The sequence below is a fragment of the Pelecanus crispus genome, chromosome 2 (assembly GCF_030463565.1).
Source record: "Pelecanus crispus isolate bPelCri1 chromosome 2, bPelCri1.pri, whole genome shotgun sequence".
In the NCBI taxonomy this organism is placed as follows: Eukaryota; Metazoa; Chordata; class Aves; order Pelecaniformes; family Pelecanidae; genus Pelecanus; species Pelecanus crispus.
Genome location: NC_134644.1, coordinates 31,697,561 through 31,720,211, shown reverse-complemented (window position 1 = coordinate 31,720,211; position 22,651 = coordinate 31,697,561). Strand labels below are relative to the sequence as shown.

The 22,651-nt window shown below is 36.9% G+C and overlaps 1 protein-coding gene across 1 annotated transcript in view; it reads left to right on the top strand.

Moving 5' to 3' along the window:
* Nucleotides 1-8,240: 8,240 nt before the first annotated feature.
* THSD7A (thrombospondin type 1 domain containing 7A) overlaps nt 8,241-22,651 on the top strand; it is a 208,456-nt gene continuing 194,045 nt past the window's right edge. The window contains exon 1 of the mRNA XM_075705432.1: nt 8,241-8,400. Coding sequence (XP_075561547.1) covers nt 8,241-8,400 — 160 coding nt within the window. The remainder of the gene's footprint in view (nt 8,401-22,651) is intronic.

The following is a 22,651-nucleotide window of genomic DNA, read 5'->3' as shown; positions in this document are numbered from 1 at the left end:
TGGTTAGTTAGCAAATCACAGTCGAACCTTGATCATTAATTCAATATGGTTTAAATCTCACCCCATCTTACCCTATGTCAGAATGGTGTGAGATCCTTTAATCAGTTTCCTGAAGTTATACTCCTATTGTTTATTGATCTGTTGAAGTCAGCACAAAACATACAGCTGTACTTTTGGCCAGCTAAGTTAGGCCTCTTAAGAAGTTAACAAATCATTAAACGCTATTTCCAACTATATTGTGTTTGTCACTACTACTAAGCATAACCATTTTTGGAAACCATTAAATGTATTGGTTAAGTTAAAAAAAACCAACCAAACAATGAAACAACTCACTAAAGAAAGCAGCCTTGTTTAATTTTCTTATTAATTTGTATTACTTAACTAATTTGAGAATTGATAACAGAATGTTTGAGTGATTTATGGCTTGAAAAAGAAGACCAACATTTCCCTCCTTGAAAATGGAAATTGGCTTGTCAGACATTTAGATGAAGAATGATCAATCAATAGGATTTTAATAAGGAGAAGGTTTAAAATTGACTGAAGGTGGCTTTTGTTTAAAGGTGATTTGGTATGTGCAAATTACTAAGCTCTCCCTGGAGAGGGTTTTCAAAGGCAATAATGGACACTGATTTTCTTTGTTTATTCCATTCTCTTTCTGTTCCCCTTGCCAGGGATTTCAGGACTTACCTCTACATTGTGTCTTTGAAATCTCCCTGCCTGCTTTTCAGGTCCTGCGAATTAGTCTACTTATTTGCATTTACAGCTATCAGTTTTAACTGTTTTTCTCCAGCGAGAATGTTGTCTGGATAAACGTACTTCTTTTCAGCACAAGTTCATGTTAGGCATAGGGGTTAGCTGTTCCCATTAATTCTAGAAACACAAATTCAAAAGTATATGCACACATTGGAGGAACAGAGTTGACTTAGAAACTCCCATTAAAATCCTGCCTTTTGGTTTCCTCTCAGAAAATCTAGTATAATGGGCTTGGTGATAGAAAACAGGTTCTACTGGCAATTATGGTCACCTTGGTTGGTTTGTTTTCTCCTTTAGTGAAGTCTGTATTGGACTTTCTGAAAATGAGTTAACTAGTTGGATAAAAATTCTTTTTGCAATCTTAATCACATAGGTATACAAGCTGTAGATACATGCCAAATGTGTTAAAAGAGTAAACAGTAAATAACACACCCACACAAATTCTGGTTGCCACTCCTTCCTCACAGTTTTTTTTCCCCACTTAGGTTTCTTATCCTGATTTCATCCTGTTTTCTTAGCTCTTCCTATCATTTACTCTTTCCCATGCTTTCAATCCTAGTGACTTAGAGGCTGGCTTTATGTTCCAGTCTCACTTTTGTACCCAATCTTTTTTTTTTTTTTTTCCCTCAGCACCCTCTAAGCAAGTGCATACTGGTACCACAATTTCAGAAGAGTTTCTACTTGCGTGCAGACTTCTTTTTGGAGGTTATAATAAGACACACTGATTGCTCCCAACAGAAGCAAAGTTCAAGTTTCTTCCCTGAAGTAGAGGTTACCAAAAACTTTTAAGTGAAAAATTCACCACTTTCCTTATGCACATGGTTTTTTCCTTCTTTATTAACCCAAAAAAGTAATGATTGTCTCTATTCTTCATTGAAATGACTGGGACCAGGATGGAGATAATCTTTATGTGTTTTTCCTCTTTCTTGTCTTTGGCTTTATCTATGAAGTTACTATGAAACTGCAAATTTGGCAGTCTTAAGAAACCAAAAAGTGTAATTGAGAGACTTAGAGTAGTCATGCAGACCTTGCTACAAGCCCTGTAATTAGTATTTTGCTTGTGAATTTTGTGTGTGATCAGAATTATGCTGTACATATAGTCTCTGCAGCAGAAATTTCCAATACAAGGATTTACTCCATCCACTTCTGAATACATGAACATGCTCAAAATCTCTTTGAGCAAGCTGGCGTACCAACGCTGTTAGCTTTCCAATGAAAAACACATACTGTATTTTCCTACGACACAGCAAGTTCCACTAGAGGCTACTGAACAGATCTCTGAATTGATGAGAAAAGGTTGAGAGCTTGAATTCTCAACAGAGATGACACTTCCTGAACTATCACAGACACTTTTGGAGCTAGTTCTGATCTTTGGAAAGGTTCTACTTCATGTAGTCAGCTGTTGAAGCCAATGTAATCTGGGCAGAAAGGACAATGTTCATTCACAGATTTAAAGCCAGAAGGTAGAATTAGATGATTTAATCTGACCTTCTGCAGTTCTTGGGCCGTTATGTTTCACAAAAGTATTCATCTATTTAGCCCAGTAGCCTTTCCTTGGTTAAAACGTATTATTAAGTCAAAACTAACATTCTTCTGGAAGACAGGCAAAGATGGCAAATAGACTGTTTCACCAGGCAGCTTGATCCAAAGCTAAGTGGCTTCCTTGATAAATTCATTGATTTCTTCTTGAATTCCTCTAGCTTTATCTGCCAGCAAGCAGTTCGTGATATAACTCCTGGTGGTACGCTAACATGCACTTCTTACAAAGAATACTTTCTTTCCGTGAATGTTCCATGCTGGGTATATTGATTGTTACCTACCAAAGGGATCTACAAAAAATGCAACAGGCAGGTGTTAAACCAAACTGAGAGAACTGCAAGAACTGCAGAAATACAGCAGTACATTTTTTTTTTTTAAAAAAAAGGCTAAATTACCTTTTTTGCAACTGAAAAAACCCACCCCTTACCAATGAAAGAATGGCTAGGAGAACTTCAAGATTTAAATTAGATTAAAAAACAACCAACCAACCCCCCCACCCCCCCCCAATATAATCAAACAAACAAAAACACAAAAATGAGAGATCTGTCCAAGAAGTACTAACTCACCTTAATAAAAGTAAAGCATTTGTAAAGTCAGAACTAAATGACTAGATGTTTGCTGCTCATGCATTCATGCAAGTAGAATATTCATTTTCCAAAAATAACTTTTCCTTGTTGCAAAGATTTTCAAAGTAATCAAGAAAGACTGAAAAGTTTAAGTGTACATTATTAACATATTCTAGTGATTTTGTACATGTGATGCTCTTACTTCTGCACAGCTCATATACATAACTCTTATAGTTCTTGATTTGTCATGATCCAAAAGATTGATATCAATTTAACAAAAAGGCATCATGATACTTCTAACGTCTGTAAAAACTGTCACTCTGGCAAAACCAAAAATAATTGTACAACTTGCATGAAAGAGGCAGAAATTTGCTGGGGTTTTTTTGTTGTTTTTTTTTTAAATTATGAGTTTGAAAAGAGGATGTGACATAACATCACTACTTAAAAGGATAAAATCAAAGTCTCTTACCTGCTATGAAAGAATAAGAGAAATCCATAAATAGTGTATTATGACATGGTCGAGTGTGACACCTAGAGGCCATATGTTTGGCACCCCTAAAGAATAACTTTTTTCAGCTGCAAGTTTTGCACCAGCACATTTAATTTTGGACTTAAGGAATGGAGCTGCCAGATTTTGAGACACGAAGTATATTGCAACATATTAGGTTTTTATTTTTTTTCAGATTGTTCATGTTTAGGATATTTTTTGTGGCTTCCCTGACTAGGCTCCCTAGCATTGATATGAAGAAAAATAATAGACCATTACTGAGCATGGTGAGGAGTGCTCAATGCTCTGCAGCAAAGCCTAAAAGCATCCTGTACATTTTATTCCAGCCTGAAGTTCTCAAAATGTAATAAAATTCTTGCAGGTCCCATCTCAAGAGAATCCTTATAATATACTTGCATCGGTAATAAGGTATCTGCAGGAAAGTCAGGCTCTCACAAAATGCAGAGCTAGAAGTTCTGGCTCATGTGTTCACTCTGTGACATAACAGAAGAGAACAAAAGCTTTTTTGAGCTGTTATGTGGATTATTTAGGTCATGGATCTTGCAAAACAAACGTACGTGTAAGGGAACATACTACACCTTCCTAATTTCTCCTCTAAAAGTTAGGGGTGCAACCATACCACTGCATCCTATACAGGGGATATATCCAAGGGCATCCTAATATGGTGACTGAACCAGATCAGTTTCTTAAAAATTTAGAGTGCTTTTCAGAAATGTGTGGTACTGTATTATCCAATAGGTATTGGCTGTGATAAACTCATTGTAACTCTAAAGCTCTTTTCAGGGAGGTACTTGACTTATTCGTCTTTGGCAGCACTTGTCATTTTCATACATAAGTGAAGGGAAAAAGTCTTGGAGATAAATCAAAATGAGCAGAGTTCAGATGAGGAGGACTTTCATTCTTTAGAATTTGGGTGATTATTGTGGTATTCTAGTACTCACATAGCACAGATGGTTTAGTGGCATACAGTTGTAGAGTTTCTAAAACATCTTCTATAGATCTAGAAAAGTGGACTGAAACGTCTCTAAAGATTTCTGGCTTAACCAGACTGAAATTGGAGGTTGATGAAAGTTATGCTGGACGCACCTCTTCACTGAGTATTGTTGACTCTAGGAACAAATGAGCTGTATATATGCTGTACTCTCTGCGCACTCTTTGACTTTACTATATGTAGAAAAACAAAATATCTAGGCTAAAGATAATATGATCATGAAGCTCTTATTCATGGCATTTCATAAGCAGAAAAAGGTGCTACCAGGGGACTGCCTGCTAGCAGAGGAATACCAGTGGGGTGATTCCGTTTGGCAGGCAGCTTTTTGTACCCGGTGGCTAAGAAATTTGTATCTTTTTCTCATTTCTCTTTCCACTAAATAAAAGGGATTTGATGTTTGTTTTGTCATCCTCTAACTGTTTAATGCTAGGAAACATGAACAAATAATTCCAGTATTCTATGGCTAACTCTACCTCGTTTTCATGAAAGTCTTTGAGGTTAATAGTATTTTTTTCCTAGAAAACGAAAAGGTGCTACCTTGTCAATCACTTGTGCAAGTAGTTTACAGACTCCACATAGCTGCTGTGCCTCAAGTAAATAAATGTATCTGAATAAAAGTCTACTGAGACTCATATGTTGGTTCTCCAAGGTACAATGCTGACAATATTACGTTAGTGATACAGACACTAATGTCGATTGTAGTTTATTTCTATGCTTTGTCTAGAGGTTTCTTCTCAGAAGTACTTAAACATTTATTTGGGAATGTCTAACCATAAACAACTGATAAATTATGATCATTAGGTATGTATTAGAAGATGGGTTGCCAGCCTGGGCTGGAAATAGTGGTTGCACTGTTAACTGGGAGGGAGGTCCCACAGTCACTGTAGCAGATAGGAAGAGGGTAAGAACATATTGGATACACTGGGGTGGAAAAGGCTAACAGCAGCTTTCCGGGTAAAGCGTGCTGATAGCAGCTGAAGCTTGCAATCAGGATATATTCCCTCTTGTGTCCGACGTCTAAGTCCTGCAGACAGGTTGGGGTGGGTGTCTCTGTCTGCAGGCATCAGCCTACTCTTTGGCCTGTGGTTTCAGTGGCCTTTCCCTGCCCTGATTAATAGAAGATGAGTGTATGTACTGCAGAAGTGACCTAGTGTTTGCCAAAAACAGCTCTTCAGGAATCGTTATTTTTTTTTCCAGACACACAAATACATTTGCATAATACATATTGCCTCTGTTCTGTCTCTGTGACATACTTCTGAACAGTTTTAAATGCATCAGAGCTTCTTACCAAAAAAAAGCTGAAATTATTCTTTCATAGTTCATTGATCTTTTTGACAGAAAAAATGGTACAACCATAAAAAGTAGCGTGAAATTATTTTATTTTAATAATCCCTATTTTAGTGAAGTTTTAAAAGTATGTGGTCCTATAGTTGCATAAATGTAAGAAAATATTTGAGTGTTTGTGTATGTGTGCTCACCCTCTCTCATGATATTGCTTTGTTCTGCTGTCAAAACCCACTTTGATTCATTGTGCCAACTACATGGATGATCTGTTCCCTGATGATGTTTCTGGATGATCTGAGTCACGTACCAAATATTTTCAGAGGCTTTCTTTATACATTCATAAAAATTCTAGGTAGAATCCATTGTATTTAATAACTCTGAAAAGGGTGCTTTTTCCCTTAGTCACTCTATAAACTTGACTTTTCCCCTGGTGCACAGCTCCAGCTAAAAAGCTAGCATTTTTACTTTTAGTTTTTGAAAGGATTGTATAAGTTATATATGTTTTCTTTTAACTATGCAAGTCAATAAAGCTATTACCACAGATTTCCTGATGATTTTAAACCTCTTAAATTCTTAGTCTTATTTTTCATAAATTATGAAGCTGGCATTGTTTTTATTAGGTCAAATATTCTCAATATTCTACATAGCATGTGAAATAATGTGCATGTGACTAACTTAACCCCAAATTTACCTATGAAATCACTATAATTCTATGAACTCAGAGAGCATTTTGATTTAAAGCAGTATTCTGTCCAGTTCAACAAAGCAAAGGCTGAATGGATTTCCGTGCTTCCTAAAGTGAATACAGCATGATGTAGCAGAAGTGAATAAAATGTATTTCCAGAAGTGCTTTAGCTGAGGGTACAAGTTCTGCATCAGGATGCTATAAATTTGTTAAGATCATGGCTTTCTATGTATCCCTTATCAACCTATAATCTCCTGATTGTTGCCTGTTTTTCAACAGCTGAGGAACAGTAATCCACACTTGCTTATCTCTCTTAATCACAGCCTCACGGTGCTAGAGCTCCCTGAGCCTTTAATTCCCTCTTAGAGGCGTAACAGAGTGGAAAGTAAACAAAGACGAATTTGCAACCTTCAACATTGCTAATTTGCTCTGATGTCAGAATATTTAAACAGGCGAGGACTTGGGAATTATTTGATCACAGCTGATTTTAATCTAATGCATGTGAAAAGGCTGAGTCTGGGAAGGTTGTGCAAAATGACAGGCGTCCCAAGAGAGGTTGACTGAAGGTTTCTTCTTTAAACAACAATAGCTCCATCATTTTCAAACTCCGTGTCCTGTGTTCCTACTGTGTGTTTTTGTAGCTGTTTGCATTTTTAATGAAACTTTTTGAATGCGATAGCAGTTTTCTTGAAAATTCCTCATTTGCTTCCCAGTTTATAGGTGTCCGAAACCCGATCTTTAGGCTTGTTACTGCATCTGTTCACGGGGTAGTGGGTGGGAGAGAGAAAGATCCCTATTTAAAAAGCTTTGTCTCTCTCCACGTTTTTGTATCATCATGACAGCCTAATGTATCCTCAATACTTTCGTATGTAAAACTCAGTGTATGTTTTAAAAATGATTGATAACTTGATCTTCAAATTATTTTAAATTGCACAGTTGACATTTATGCATGTATATATGTGTACATACTTGCTGGATAGGAAAGGATGTTATCTTGCATTATATATTACATGCACACTTCATCTACCACAGAGGTGATCTGCTTACACATACATACACGTTATCATATACATATATTCATCTGTCCTCACAGCAGATAGCTGTATGTTATTATTTGAAAGAGATTTGATGAATATGCAAGGCAAGTTAGTGGTTTTTTTTTCTTTTCTTTTCCCCTGCATTTTCTTCCATTTTCCTTCATAAGGTTTTAATTGTCTATTTAATGCATATGTAACCACTTATTTTTTGTTGTTTACAAAATGGTTAGTGCAGCGTGCATATTGTTAGCAGGACAAATGTTTGATGCTCCCTTAATTGATATATATATAATTCTGGCTATATCTGTTCTGTTTGTATGACTTGTGTTTCTGAAGCATGTCTAATGATGCTGCTTCTTTTCTTCTTAGCGTGTAACATTTGGGATATTCTAGGGAGAGACGTGTCTGGGAAGCCAGCCTTTTGCAGTCGCTCTCTGCGTCGAGATTACGGCACTGGGCTATTTGTGTTTCTCCTCATCCTTGTTTCTCTGTGTCTCTCACTCTCTCCAGCTGGTGTAAATGACTGCTGCTGCCTCCCAGAGCAAGATAACCTGCTCAGTCAGCTGGAGCCCCCTGCGGACAGCTGTCTTGCTTTTAGCTGATGGAAAACTGCTACTAACCGCTGAATGGAAGAGCGTGGAACAGCATCCATACTAGCCGCAGCCGCCGCAGCCGCCGCAACAGCAAGCGCAAGCAAGGACTCTATTGTTCCCTGGCGTTAAACAGTTTTTCCTTTGCAACTGCCATGCACAATAGTGGGAGAGAGGTTTCCAGTCCCCTTCTCCCCGTGAAGAAATTCTGAAGAGGGGAGTATTATTTCAAGAAGGCTTTGTGGCCGTGCTGCGGGTTTTGGAGGTGGCAGCAGGCTGCTGGAGGCATGGGGTTGAGCGAGGGGAGCGCTGCGTTCTGCCGTGGTCCAGGGGTTTCCGCTGTGCCAGCCCGGTGCGTGGGAGTTCTTGTGCTTCTGCTGCTGGGAATCTGGGACGCTCGTGCACAAAGTGAATTTCAAACTTCGTCGGTGTATTTGTGGAAGACCGGTAAGTAAGGATGCTACGTAAAGATGCTATGTTAACGCAACAGCGGCATACTTATTTTTTGTTGTAAGTAAAAACCTTTTTGTGTGCTTTGTGTACATGGAGAAAGTTAAATCTAAATTACTAATGTTTACTTGCAGGATTACAGGAAAAAAAAATTAGGTCATCTTCCAGGATTCCACCAGCCAAGCGAATATGGCAATTAAAAAAACCACATTTGTGACTCTGTGATACTGTTACTGGGATCTCTTATGTATTTTCTGTGTCTTCTGAGGTTTTTCATTTTGTTTAGTAGCTCTGTGTTGTATGTAAATAGCAAAGGTCAAGGCATTAATGCCTGTCCACAGTGGGAAGGAACATTTGTTACAATTGGAGTCAGCAACATTAACAGTGCTCTAAAAATATTGACTTTTCACAAAGAAATATGTAATTCAGCATGTCTAATCTTTGTACTCTGTGCTGACATGTAATATATTCAGCATGGTAATTGATGGGGAGTTGGGTTTGTTAAATTTAGGTTTGTTGCACACTATATAGGACACGTGAAAGCTAATGATGGATTAGGTGAAATAATCCAAGTGATGCCAGATCTCATAACCAAAGAGCCAAAGGCAAATAGGCTGTGTGGATTCAGCACCACACTAGATAAATAATTTCGTCTGCTTTGATACTAATGAGTTACATGTCTGTTTTAAGGTTGGAACACTGTTATGACTATGCAATCTTTAACTTTGCATTAAAAATCAGTGGGGAATTTTCCTGTGTTTATTAATATATTACATTAATTCAGAACTTTAGCAGTGATGAATATGTGCATTTTAATTGTCTAATACAGTTTTAGTTCCTATGTAAGTAGATGCAAAGTCTCCTTTAGGAAATTTAAAAATTTCAAGCCTGTAAATATTTCACATTGACTTCGGCAGTTGGCTTTCTTCCCTGTATGTTGCCAGGAATAAAACAACCCAAAAAGTAGTAGTTTTGTTTTAAAACTGCTTTTCCATTAAAGGATCATGTAGTAGTAAAGAGAGAGCGCAAATTAATCATTTGTCCGAAAACCAACTTTGAGAAGACAGTCTCTTTCCTGGATGGAGGGCCCCAGCCTTCTGCCACAGCAGCAGATCAATTTACAATTACAGTGATATCCTGAATTTTTTAAGAGGCTTCATCTATCTAGCAGCTCAGGGAGGAGATTAAAAGGAAATTCATTTAAACAAGAAGACAAGCTTTCCAATAACACTAAAAAGAGAACTCTGAAGAAGGGAAAATCCTTTGCAACTTTAACTTCTGACTGAAAGATGGGTCGCACAATAAGTGACCCATTTTTGGTTTTTTCTTTTCAACCATTGACAAATTCAAAACACAGTTTTTGGTTCCTTTACATAGTTGTATGTGTTCAGCACACTCTTTTAAAAAGAGATAAAATACATGCACAGTAATAATATAGCATTTTCATAAAGCATTTTACATCTACCCTAAGTTGTTAGGCATCAGTGGAATAAACTCTCCAACATTTTATTATGTCTCCATTTAACAGTTTAACGGATTGTATTTAAAAATGTTAAAATAGTAATATAGGTTGACCATAATAACAACTCTGGTTAACTAATACTTATGAACATGCGCTGTCAATTTGCTATGGACTTAACTCCTTACTTTGCATATAGTATATGTGCTCTGAAGTAATGTCAGTTAAAGCAGCAAGAAGGAAACTGGGTTGGCTTTTGTTTTCTCTCCCTTTTCTCCCTTCCTGGCAAAGACTACTCTTAAGAAACTTTTGTTCAGAACAGGTATGGTCTAATTATGTTCCCTGATGAAGAGCAAGTTCTTCCCTTCAGCTTTTCTTCTGTGACTTCTGTCCTCTGTTTTGCCTGCAATAAGGAATAGGATAAGCATGTTCACGGCACGGTTTTTAATACAATAATGTCAGCAATTTGATGATGACATGATGAAAAACAAGTCAGAGTGGCTCTTTTCAAACAACGAATTGCAAGATGCAGTGAATAAGGTAGTGCATCTGTATTTGGCTTCTAATTAAATCTTCATGCTTTTTCTTAGCTGTTTATTGAGTTTTGCTAGTTTCTCCCTCCTTTTTGTGGGGGGTTCTAGAAAGTGAACTATTCTGAAGGAATATCTAGTATGGGGTACGTAAAGTTCAGCTAAAGTATCAGAGAATAATAAAACTGAAGAGTAGTGAGCTCATCCAACTCAGAGGTATTTTACTTTCCCTTCTGTGAAGGACACGGGTCAGGGCAATGCGTGGCTAAGACTCTGTCTAGGAAATCAGATTGATTATATGCCTTATAGGACATGTTATGTCCATTTTCTGAGAAACATGCTGGTTTTGTATTGAATTTAGTCTGGCATCAGCTTTTGTAAGTGTTGTTCGTGGTTTGCATGTGTCTGTTTTTTATTTCTAAAGATATTTGAAGTAATGTCGTGGTGTGTACTACTCTGTGTCTTCTATACTGGTCTACTGCATTTTGTTTTCTTAAGGGTGCCCTTGACAATAATCTCCAAGGGTTATGAGGTTTGAGTTCTGAGGCATTCTTTCTCCTATAAAATAACAATTGTGGTATCTGGTACAGTTTCCTTATACTTTGTTTTTTGTTTTTGTTTGTTTGGTTGGTTTTTTGAGGGGTTGGTATTTTGTTTTATGGGATTTGGTTGTTTTGTTGTTTTGGGAGGGGGGGATAGGAGCATTTTTTTAATTCAAATTTCATCTGTTTACTTCCAACATATGAAAACCTCTCAGGGGTCATGACTTTTCATTCTATTACCATCCTCCTATCTACTACCATAAAAATCTGAGGTGTTTGTAATACTCAGGTTACCTATTTTAGGGTTTAATTATCTTTGATTCAGCATGGACAATGTTGTGAACAATGTGCTTTGGGCAGGGAGACTGAACTGAATGCTCTCCAGAGGTCCCTTCTGATCTCCGCCATCCTGTGATACGGATGCCATCACTAAGTCATTTCTATTTCTCCAGCTGAAACTGCTTTGAAGTTTTGGCTTTCATAACTTTTTTGATCTCTTGTGAGAATGAGTATTTGCTGTTGCGTATTTATGCTGTGATTATGGTGTGTTTAATGGACCTTGAGTGTTTTGAATGGCAGTTAGATGAGCATAGTTGATCATAGTTACTCATCTTTAAGCTAGGTCTCCCCCCAAACAATCTCATTCCATACCATGCAGACCTGGTGTATGCATCTTTTTCAGATACAACTACGCAGCTGCTTCATTTTGTGTGGTCATTGGGAAAGCTGTCTGGTTTCTTTAACACAAACTAAAGTGAAGTGTCTGTCTGTGCAGAATACCTGGTTCTTCACAGCAGAGTGATGAAATGGCTAGATTCCCAGACTTGAGTGATGGTGTCTGACTGCCTGATGATTTGAGGTAGAGAACAGCAGTTTTTAGCAACTCATAGAACAGAAGTTGTGGTATTAAGGAGTAGTGATTCCACTGATGTGAGATGGACACACACTGCTGAGGACTGGATTTTTGAAGCTGAAAGAATTTTTGAATGACTTGTTTTGTTCATCAGTAATTGCCCTTCTCTGAGTCTACTGATTTCACTTCCAAAGAGTAGCTGTTTGGTTCAGGTTCTACACTGCTACCTTGAACTTCTGTGAGTTCCTGAAATGTTTTAAATCTCTTTGGCATTCTACCTTATCTGTTACAAAGCCTTACTGAATTGTTTCTATATATGCACCCTCCTCCCCAAAAAACCCCCCTATGTACCACAATTCAGTAAAAACTGCTTGTGTTAACTTTTGTTAAATGTTATTGCCCAGTGTCTTTTTATTTTTAAAGTGAAATTTTAATATTCAAGAACAGCGTATAATCTTGTTTATACTGCCTACCATAGGCTAAGATTTTGATATATCTGTAAGTTTTGTAGTTAACAATGTGACGACTGCTGATTCCTAGATAAAGACTACCATGCACTTATCACTCTCACAAAATGAGAAGATGCATATTTTTCTTGGTCTGTCATTTCATGATGCAGGCCATATATATACCATTTCTATACACAACTGACTAAGCGTAGGCATTTCTTGCCACATCAGAACTGTCTTTTACTTCTTTCTACTCTGTGCTTCATTTGTTTTTGTTAAATCAACCGACACGGTGATCTGTGATATGCTGTCAGTGTTGAGTGTAATGCCTGCCTACAGTTACTAATGTAATTACTGAAGAGCTGCACAAAATCAGCAAGGTTCGATCACGCTGTAAAATTGCTTCTTCTGACAGTTTGAAGTAATGCACGTTATACTCTTGAAGTGGAAGACACAGCATTGGATTGATATCTCTGGAACAAAAGAAGTCATAAGGAAAAATCCAGGAGGCAGTGCCTTTACCATTGTTATCTGTTTTAAAGACTATTGATCAGATCTCAGATAGTAAAGCTCTGCTGAATTATTTGAGCTATCTGCAATTGTGTACCAACATTTGGTCTTTTGTATAACAATTGCAGTTGGATGTTTTACCTTTTATTTTAACAAAGGTAGAACTTGAAATAGACTTTCTGTAGGTAACAGTGCCTTTTTAAAATTAAAAGGAAAATGGCTTTGTTTTGTGAAAAGAGCACTTAAGTATCTATTTTTATGCTTATGTTGTGTCTCAGTATGTGAGAATTGGTCCTTAGATAATAACTTGCTCAACGTTTGAGGCAGTGGAGAATCGGAGGAAAGGCGCTAGTATGGGTGTAGGAAACATACAGAAGATCTCATGTGCTCTTGGGGTAGTGGAGGCCCTGAGTGCAATCAGTGTGCCAAGTGGTTTTCAGTTGGACCAGAGAGGTGCTGCAAGCTCTGCAGGGCAAGAGCTCTCCTTAACCCCTTTCTGAGCTTTCTCAGGCAGCAGCATCTCTACATGATTTTTCCTTGTCCCATTGTCTTGGGACGAGGACTGTGCAAGGGCCTCCTACTTCACCTGAAGAGCCTATGAACAAATGTTTTTGCTGTTTCAAGGTGTTACTGTGGGATCTTGTAACCAAATCATGCTTCTTCACTGCTTGATATGAACTTGGGTCTCACCACACCCTGATTTTTAACCTCTTGGTTTCCCACTTACCCACAAAGTAGAACAAACACAACCTCCGTACCATCGCACCCTTGCCAGGTTTTACAATTTTTACACTTTTCAAGACCCAAATCTATTTTAAAAAGAGTTTTGTGCCACAAGTGGAATTAGAGAAAGGAGGGTTTCCAACACTTTGTCTGAAATTCCTCTTCTAACACCTCTGGTGGCTAACAAAGTCAGTGAATAAAATGTCCTTATGTTATTTTCCCTATGTATGTCCCTAGGACTGTCCTTATTTGCACAGGACTCGGTGTTCCTATCTCATATTAATGCCTGAGGAAGGCAGAAGTCCTTCCTAGGACCACTAGTCCATCAGGCGCTTCAAAATGTGCCTAAATACATACTGACAGGAATGATCACAAGGGGAAGAGGGAGAGAGAAAAATTACCTAACCAGCCCTCTGACTAAAGCGCTTACCTTTTAAGGGTTGTGTCAGCTTTTTTGTTGAAGCTGTTCCATCATATAACAGAAAATTCCCTATTTGTCTCAGTATTTACTTATTTATTTTCAAAACCAGAGTAAAGAATTTTTGCAGCAATCACAACTTGAGACTGGAGACAGATAAGCCTATGTCAGTAAATAGAAAACTCCCGATTTTAAACAGATTGTGAAGAAATGATCTGAAGAGGCAGATTAGATGTGAAGACCTAGGGAAAATGCTAAATGAGAAAAGGTGTTTTAACTTGAGGCCTGACTGTCAGGAAGGGAATTCACATGTGATGATGAAAGAGGGCAATGAGGATGTCTTCAAGGGAAAACAGAGCTCTAGTTATGGTGTGGTGAACTTGAGCTGGTACCTACACATCCTTGAGGAGGGGGAGAGAGAGGTCAAGATTTTTAAACTGTCAATGTAAAAGGTGTTTTACAGGATTCATCTTTTTGATTCTCAGCTCTTCAGTTACAGGATAAGATAAAAGGAATATTAGTAAAAGTTGCATTTCATCAGCTTTTCAAAGAATAAAAATTATTCAAGCAAAATGTGCTAAAGATGCTTTACTGTTACCTCATTGATTTAAAATATAAGTGATCCTCCAGGACTGAATGTGGTTAAGTGTTGGTTATATATGCCCTGCATAAATTCATATTAATTTGAGTTAGAATTTATCACTTCTATTACATTCTGTAATGTGCGTCTAAGCAACCATACTGTTTACTGTCTGTCTCCCAGTTAAATCTGACTTTTATGTAGTCAAATGGGGCTTGTCTATCTATGACTTGAATAAGGAAATACTAATTTTCATTAGGCATGTTGATCACTCTTGCTCTTTGCCCTCATTTATAAAATATCCTTTCAGATTTTTTATTCAACAAAAATTGTGCAAGGCAAGTATTAAGTATCTGATTAATGCAAAAGGGTTTTAGTGCAGCCTGGCAACAAACCATTTGGCAGAGATGCAGAAAATGGTTGCTTTAAGGAAGTTATTTATAAATGTTTTTTAGTAATCTGTCCTTATTTAACAAATTCAGACTAAATATTTAAATGTTTGGAGGAAAAATTAGTGCTGCTGAAATTCTTTTTCTTATGCAGTTACTTTGACGTATCTGAAATAGGAAAATAGAAAAAAAATGTGGCTGATACTATAAGCCTCTAGTTAAGATAAACAAGTACTATACTCTGGGCTAATGGTTGACTTCATTAGTAGGAGAGCATTTTGAAGATGTCAGAAAAGTGGAAAATGATAGTTGATCATATTGTACTGGTAGCTGAGACTGTCTGGATTGTTTTTAGCAAGTGCCCTGGAGTGCTTATGCTAACTCGCTCAGCTGAATCTCTCAGTGTATGGGGATGCTGGAATAAGAAAATACCTCAAAAGCTATGGGTTGTTTTGTTCTGTAGGCTGGTTGCCCCATTGTTGGATTAATTGAGTTGATTAATATCTTACAGACCAGGGTTTAACTTTACAGTTCGCAACTCCACTGGATGTTGATGTCACCTTTTATCATAGAATCAATCATAGAATGCTTTGGGTTGGAAGGGACCTTTAGAGATCATCTAGCCCAACCCCCCTGCAGTGAGCAGGGGCAGCTTTAACCAGATCAGGGTGCTCAGAGCCCCGTCCAACTTGACCTTGAATGTTGCCAGGGATGGGGCCTCCACCGCCTCTCTGGGCAACCTGTTCCAGTGCTTGACCACCCTCATTGGAAAAAATTTCTTTCTAAGGTCTAGTCTAAATCTAGTCTTCTTTAGTTTAAATCCATTATTCCTTGTCCTGTCACAACAGGCCTTGTTAAAAAGATTCTCCTCATCTTTCCTGTAGGCCCCCTTGAAGTACTGGAAGGTCGCAATAAGGTCTCTTCGCAGCCTTCTCTTCTCTAGGCTGAACAATCCCAACTCCCTCAGCCTGGCCTCATAGGAGAGGTGCTCCAGCCCTCATCGTGTTCATCCACTCAATTGTTCAGATGTCAGAAGTGTGTATCTTTTAACACAGTAACTCCAGATTTAGTAGAAAGCCCAATTCCCATAATATAAAGGATAGTATTCTCAAATACAAGTAGTAATCTATATTTTGAGGTAATATTTGCCGTAGTATAAATTAAATTGCGCATTAAACTACATACTGTAGCTGAGAAAGTGATTTCTGGGGTTTAGGACACTACATATATTTTGTTCATCGAAGGTCTTTTCCTGCTCTCACAACTTTCTTCATTATATGTGTCTTGTCTTCTTTTCTTGTATTCCTCTGTGATCTGTTTTCTGTCCACAAGCAAGGCCTCTCCATGTAACGGGGCTGGGAGACCCGTTTCTGGGTATAAGTCCAGTCCAAAGCTCTCTGTTTCTTAGACTAGTGAAGCTGAAAAAAAGTGGTGGGTTCCTTAGGTGGGTAAAGATCTATTTAAATTCAGACTGACAGAAGTTGTTTAGTGTGGAGTCTCAGAGGAGGCGATGGGCTGGCAGAGCCTACAGCTGGAGACAACAGCAGCGTTGACTTTTTTATGGATTTTATTTATGGATTTCTTTTTTACGTCTATTTCTGCCTAGTGAGGCAGTAAAAATATATGGAGTTACTAAAATAATGGAAGAATTAGATGAGAGAAACATATCTAGAAACCCTAAAAAAATCACATTATTTGGTAACAGTTTTCCTAAATGATCACAATCAAAATAACTGTATTGGATATTAAATCTCAGTCAAACAAAAGTTAACATAAGCAGTTTTGCTACCACTAGCACAAATTAATCTCCCTAGAAATTCCAGTATTTACCACTTTCATATGAATGTTTTACAGTGTTAAACATATCAGTGTCTGGGTTTTCACACAAAATCCAACAGACATTTATTGTAGGAATCGGCACGTTCTCAGCATTAATTAGCACGATGCATTTTGGTGTGGCTGGCGTTTCTGGAAGTTGTCAGTAGACCACAGTAGCTGGGTTTTTTTTTAATTTACTTTCTGTATTTTGTGTGCGTTGCCAAGATTGGTTTGGTGTTTTTATGTCTGTGGAATAGAGAAGGAAAATTTGCTGTATTTGCATGGATTCAGGGAAGGAGTGGCGTTAGATGCAGCCCTTATTGACTGGTTCAGGTGTGATCCCTAGTGAACAGTGTTGCTGGAAACACAGCAAGCTTTCGAATGCCAAATACCAGTAAGAGTTTTCCACAGGTATTTTGCGAGGGAGGGAGGGAGATAGATAAAAAGTAACTGGTTTTTGTAGGCTGTTTATAGTGCATAAAGTGAGTTTGAGGATATTAATTGGAAATGGTTTCTGATGTAATGAGACATGCTTAAACATTTTAAAGATTGATGATATCTGCTAATCCAATGAGAAATTTCTTAATGAGATATGTTATTACTTTCTACCTCCTGTATTATGCAAAATGAAATGTTTATATTAGTGAACAATAATATGACTCTCCCTATGTGTGCTGGGGAATAGCTGTTTTACCACTAAGCCATTAGAGAAATAAAGAATAGAACGGAGAGAGATTGTTTTATAATGACTTGTGTTTGTACAGTGCCTAGCACAATTGAATTCTCTTCAACTGCCGGTGTTCCTATGTACCACAGCTTTATACAAAATGACATAATTAAGACTTGTTAAAGATGCTGTTTACAAAGATACATTATTAACATTCTAAAAGAACATTCAGATAATTTCAAGTGCCAAAAATAGTTCACATAGCTGATATCAAGATGTCATACTAGAGGATAATGGAGGAGAAAATTATTTTCATAGGAAAACAGCGTTATGAAAAAACTTGGAAGCAGAATTGTCTGTGTAATAGTTCCAAAATGCGTTGTTGGGAGAAAATGTCTTCAGTAGTAAGAGGAATGTTTTTAAATGTTACTTAGCATTTCCACGTTCACAATTCGGTAGTCATCCCTTCTATTTGCATGTAGCAAAAATCTTGGTTTGAATTTGATATGTATGCACTTGATTATCCTAAAAGATCACTTGTGTTATGTAAAGTTTTGCTTGTTTTGCAGTTTTCTACTGACTGGTTGAATGAAGTGTACATTGTGATGAATTTTGTCCCATTTCCTTCTGCTTTACTTGATTTGCTTGTGATTTTTGGTCAAAATAATGCCCTGATTAGGGAAGGAGGTGGAGCAAGAGGGTAAAAGCTGTTATGATGACAGTAAGAGTGCTCATCTTGCAACAGGGAATAGCAAACCTTATTTTAAAAAAAAAAAAAAAAGTGCCATTATAAGCCAGTAAAGAGACTGGATCTTGAATCTAGTCTCAGCTCTGCAAGTGGTTTGCAATGGTGACATCGGGAATCTGTTTCCTGTTCTGTAAAGTGATGTTTATGTGAGTATAGTTTTCTGTAGGTCTCTGTGTAAAAACAAAAACCAAAGAAACTTTGAGACTTGTGATTTTTGATATAGTTATCATACAGTTCCCAAGAAACCAGTGCTTTAGCATACTTGTAGTACTTGTCATATGCAAGCAAGAACGGATGTAGTGGAATAGATTAGGACATTTGGGAAATAGGAAGAAAGAAGTTAACATGATTGAAGAATACAAACATGAAAAGCATGGGACAAGCAACCAGCAGCTGTTTTCTGTTGAATGCAAATATTTAAAATAAATTGTGAGATTGAAAAACTCAGTGGGCTGAGAGAAGGCAGCAATTGCTGGATTAACAGATACAGAAATTTGTTAACTAACATGAGTTTTCTAATGAATCTGTCTGGAAATTATTTTCCTACAATGTTTCCAACAACACATATACCTGTGTGTGCATGCTTGCATGTGTGATACGTATGTGATGGTCTGAAAACATTACTGAACAACGCTGTATGGATCCAATGGCACTACCTTAAAATACATGTCACAGTAGGTTACCTAGGTCTTCAGTGTCTGACTAAAACAGTAGCACAGCTTCAATTTGTGGTCACATCTAATAAGAGAAGTGTAATTTTTTTTTTAATATAACACTAACTTATTTTAAGAAATTCTAGCTTTGGTGCTGCTTAGCTTGCTATTTTTAAGAGGCATACTTTTAAGGCTGTCATTGAAACCACTTTTTTTTGTAACCCTAAACAAAATTCACAGTCAGCACTGCGTTTTAGACAGCAGCGTTGGAAAGACCAACTAAGACATCCTTGGTGCCATGCAGAAGATAATGAAAGGAAGAGGAAGCAGAGTGATAAAGCGAGTGAGCATGCAAGGAAGATTTGTAGTCTTTAACTTGACATGGATGAATGACTTGTGGCTCTCCATATTTCAACTTGATATATGAATGCCAACACCTTGGGAATAGTTTGGGTACCTGAACCATAAAGCTAGGAAATTCAGGTTATTTTCTATACTCTACTCCCATGTCTTTGCAGGGAGCTGCAGAAGAGACTATGGGCTGTGCTGTGTAAAAGTGAGTTCTCTGAAACTCTGCAAAGTGCATACCATGACAGATTTGTATAAGTGATTTAGATATTTACTAGTGATAAATATTTCATTTTTCCCCTCTGTGTTTAATATGCTTTAAAAGCTTTATGAAATAAATCAAGATGATGAGTATATGTACTGATTATAATTGAGTCTTGGGTTTTTGTCATAGTACAGATGTAAGCTATTTTATCAGATGTACTACCAATTATATGTGACAGAAGTAACTTTAAATTTATGATTTTGTTATATGGATATAAGACAACTTGGTTTTTGAGACAGCATCATTTTTGTCTTTTTCTTATTCTGTCCTGCAAGAAGTTAATTTTATTGCTCTGACGATGTTATGTAGTAAATGCCTTCCCTTGAAAACACTGAATTTGCTAGGTTACAGTGCTTCATAGTTTCTCCTGAACAGCGTACTGCTTAGCTTCTCTCTTAATACAAAGTAATAGTCCTTAAGGATCAGGGTCAAAAAAAAAAAAAAAAAAAAGGCTGAAATTGGGTAGTGAAGATTTTACCTTTTGGATGCAGAAGTAGGTTTTCAAAAATAGGTATGTTTTTTTGAAGCCTCACATATAAAGGGACATTGCTGATTAGAAATGAAGTAACAATTCAGTGAACTAAAAATTACTGCCATGCAAACAGGAAAAAAAGGTCTCTCAAAATGACAAAAATCCGTTGGTTACATAATGTCTTCATCACTCTCATTTAAGAAATAGAATATAAGTGTGTTCATATCGATGAGAAATCTTTTGTATTATTATTAGACTAGAAAGAGATGAAATGGTGAACCTGTGTCTCTCAGAGTAAATTACATATTGTTCCTGTTGACATATAGATGCTTGTTTGGGTGTAAGCCATTGTAAGAAAGATGATAGTAGATAATTGGCTTCTGAAGTAGCTTATGTGTCTCTTACAAAGGTTATATATACATCTTCTGAACTAATAACCTTGCTCTTTCAGTAAATTTAAGAAAATCTTCAATATATGCCCATACCTTTCCAAATATATTGCTTTCTCGGCAAGCAAAACACTATTATCCATGAAGTTTATTATTATTATACTATGAATGGAATCCAGTCTGTATATAATCCCCTGAAAGCAATGAGTAGCACTCCTGGAGGCAGGCATTCATTAACAAAATATGGATTTAGGGAGAACTTGAGATGAAGAAAATATGCAACTTAATTAAAGATAAAATATTAAAAGGAAGAGGAAAAAAAAAAAAAAAGAGTTTTCAGTCTTGTGATACCTATATTAGTTGCTAATGCAATTCAGGTTTTCAATTTAAGGCAGACATTCATCACCTTTTATGTAAATGTTACCAGAGAGAGTTATTTTGGAAAGACAAAATATATTAAGAAGCCATAAAACAAAGATGACCTGCTTTCTGTATAATGAATCGGATTACATATTGCCTTTTTGTTAACTTTTTTTTTTTCATTGAAAGTATTTAAGATTAAACAAGTTATAATTGGCTAAGGCTTACTAAATCTTCAGATCGTCATTGAAGTAGTTTAACCTAGATAGGGAAAACAGATTAATGAATAGCACATCTAGGGGGGAAAAAATAAACCCAAACGTAAAAATTGGAGTGTAGAACATCAAAGATAGCATGGCATTTTAAAATAAAAAAGATTTACTTTTGTGTTATATCACTTCACCTCTGTTTGGAACTAACAGGCAGAGAGTTCATCTAATTTGCTGCAGTTGGTTATAAACAAGGAGTCCATTTGAAGTAGTAGTGCTGCTTTTGGGTTTGAATTTTTAAAGTAAAGATGAAGAAGGCTCCCTGAAGATAGAAACTCATTAAGAAAGCCAAGGGCTTTTTGGAGAATAGGTTCTGTTCAGGGTGGTTTTTTGTTCCCCACTTTGTATGTCTCGGAGCACACTGCAGCTTCTAATGAAAAAATAATGCAGTTCATTAATCTGGAAAAACTTCTGAAAGTAGCTACGTTCTCACAGTATTCTGGGAATTAGTTTGAACATAATTGGTTGGATGTCAATATTAAAAAGCACTCTAATGAAAAAGGAAATGCTCAAACTATGATAGTTTGCTGCTTCTGATGAAAAATTTAATGAGGCTGAATAATTACTCATTCTCTCTTCTTTCTTCCCAATCTGCCATGTCTTTCCCAAGCTCTGCTTTACATTTATTGTAAATATTTTAAGCAGTAGGATTTCTATCACTGTAATTGAAAGACTACACTATTGTCTGCGTCGCACTATTTTATAGCTAATTTGCCTTTTTCTGTTAATCCTTTTTCCCTTCATGACTAGATTACTCAAGAAGAGTATTTGTCAGTTGTCATGCCCCTCAGCTATTCACTTAGCTGAACCGCGCTTAGTGAACTCTAATCTTTCTTGATAAATCAACCTATTAGTGTTGCGCCAAACAGCACAGTATCTTCCATTTACATAATGGTTACTCTAGTTGGTTTAATGTGACTTTTATCTTCTAACTTCAGATTGAGAATTACTTCCTTCTAAGATGTCATCATTGTCCAAATACATATACTTTCCAGTTACTGAGTTCAGTGTTAATCACTTTATTTAATAAAGTCATGAAGCACATGGAGGTTGGGATTTTTCATGGGAAGCCTGTTTCAAGGGGGAAAAGAAAAAAAACAAAACAAAACAACATGCACACAAAGAGAAAAGCCAAAAAAACACATTATTTGAGTGGAGGACCTTTTCTTCTGATAACCAAGTTGCCACAGAGTGACATGGTATCAGTTTGATATGATGTGCACTGTTTTCTTAAATGTTTTGAATTCTAGGTGCAGTACAGATATTCAGATGAGAAATGAAGCATTCAGACTAGTTCTTTAAAATGCAGTAAGTTTTTGTATATACAGAGGTTTTAATGAGTTTTCAAATCTATCATCTATGACTTTTTTTCTTTTTGCCTTTTTTTGGTAGAGATGATAGATTTAGGTCCCCATCCCAGTTTGTCATATGACTTGTGTTAGCTCTTCCATATCCTACCCCTTTTCTGTCTCAGTGGGCTAATAGGTGCTGTATTAAATTTTTGTCCCCATGCCCTGGATCTGTTTTGTCTGTCTGTTCAATAACTGCTCAGTATTCTGGAGAAGAAACATATGCCCTTACTACCATGGGTCCCTACGTGCAACAGGAAACCTTTTTGTGATGTTGTATTAATGCACTTCCAAAGAGAAAAATAAGAGAAACACAGTCTTATTTGTCTCATGCTGTCAACATCTAAGAATTTTTACCAAAAATGAATTGAAATTAGAAGACAAAGCCTGAACCATTTTGGTGCTTTTGTTAGTGATATTCTAGATCTGTAAATTACAAACTCTGGATATCAGTCAC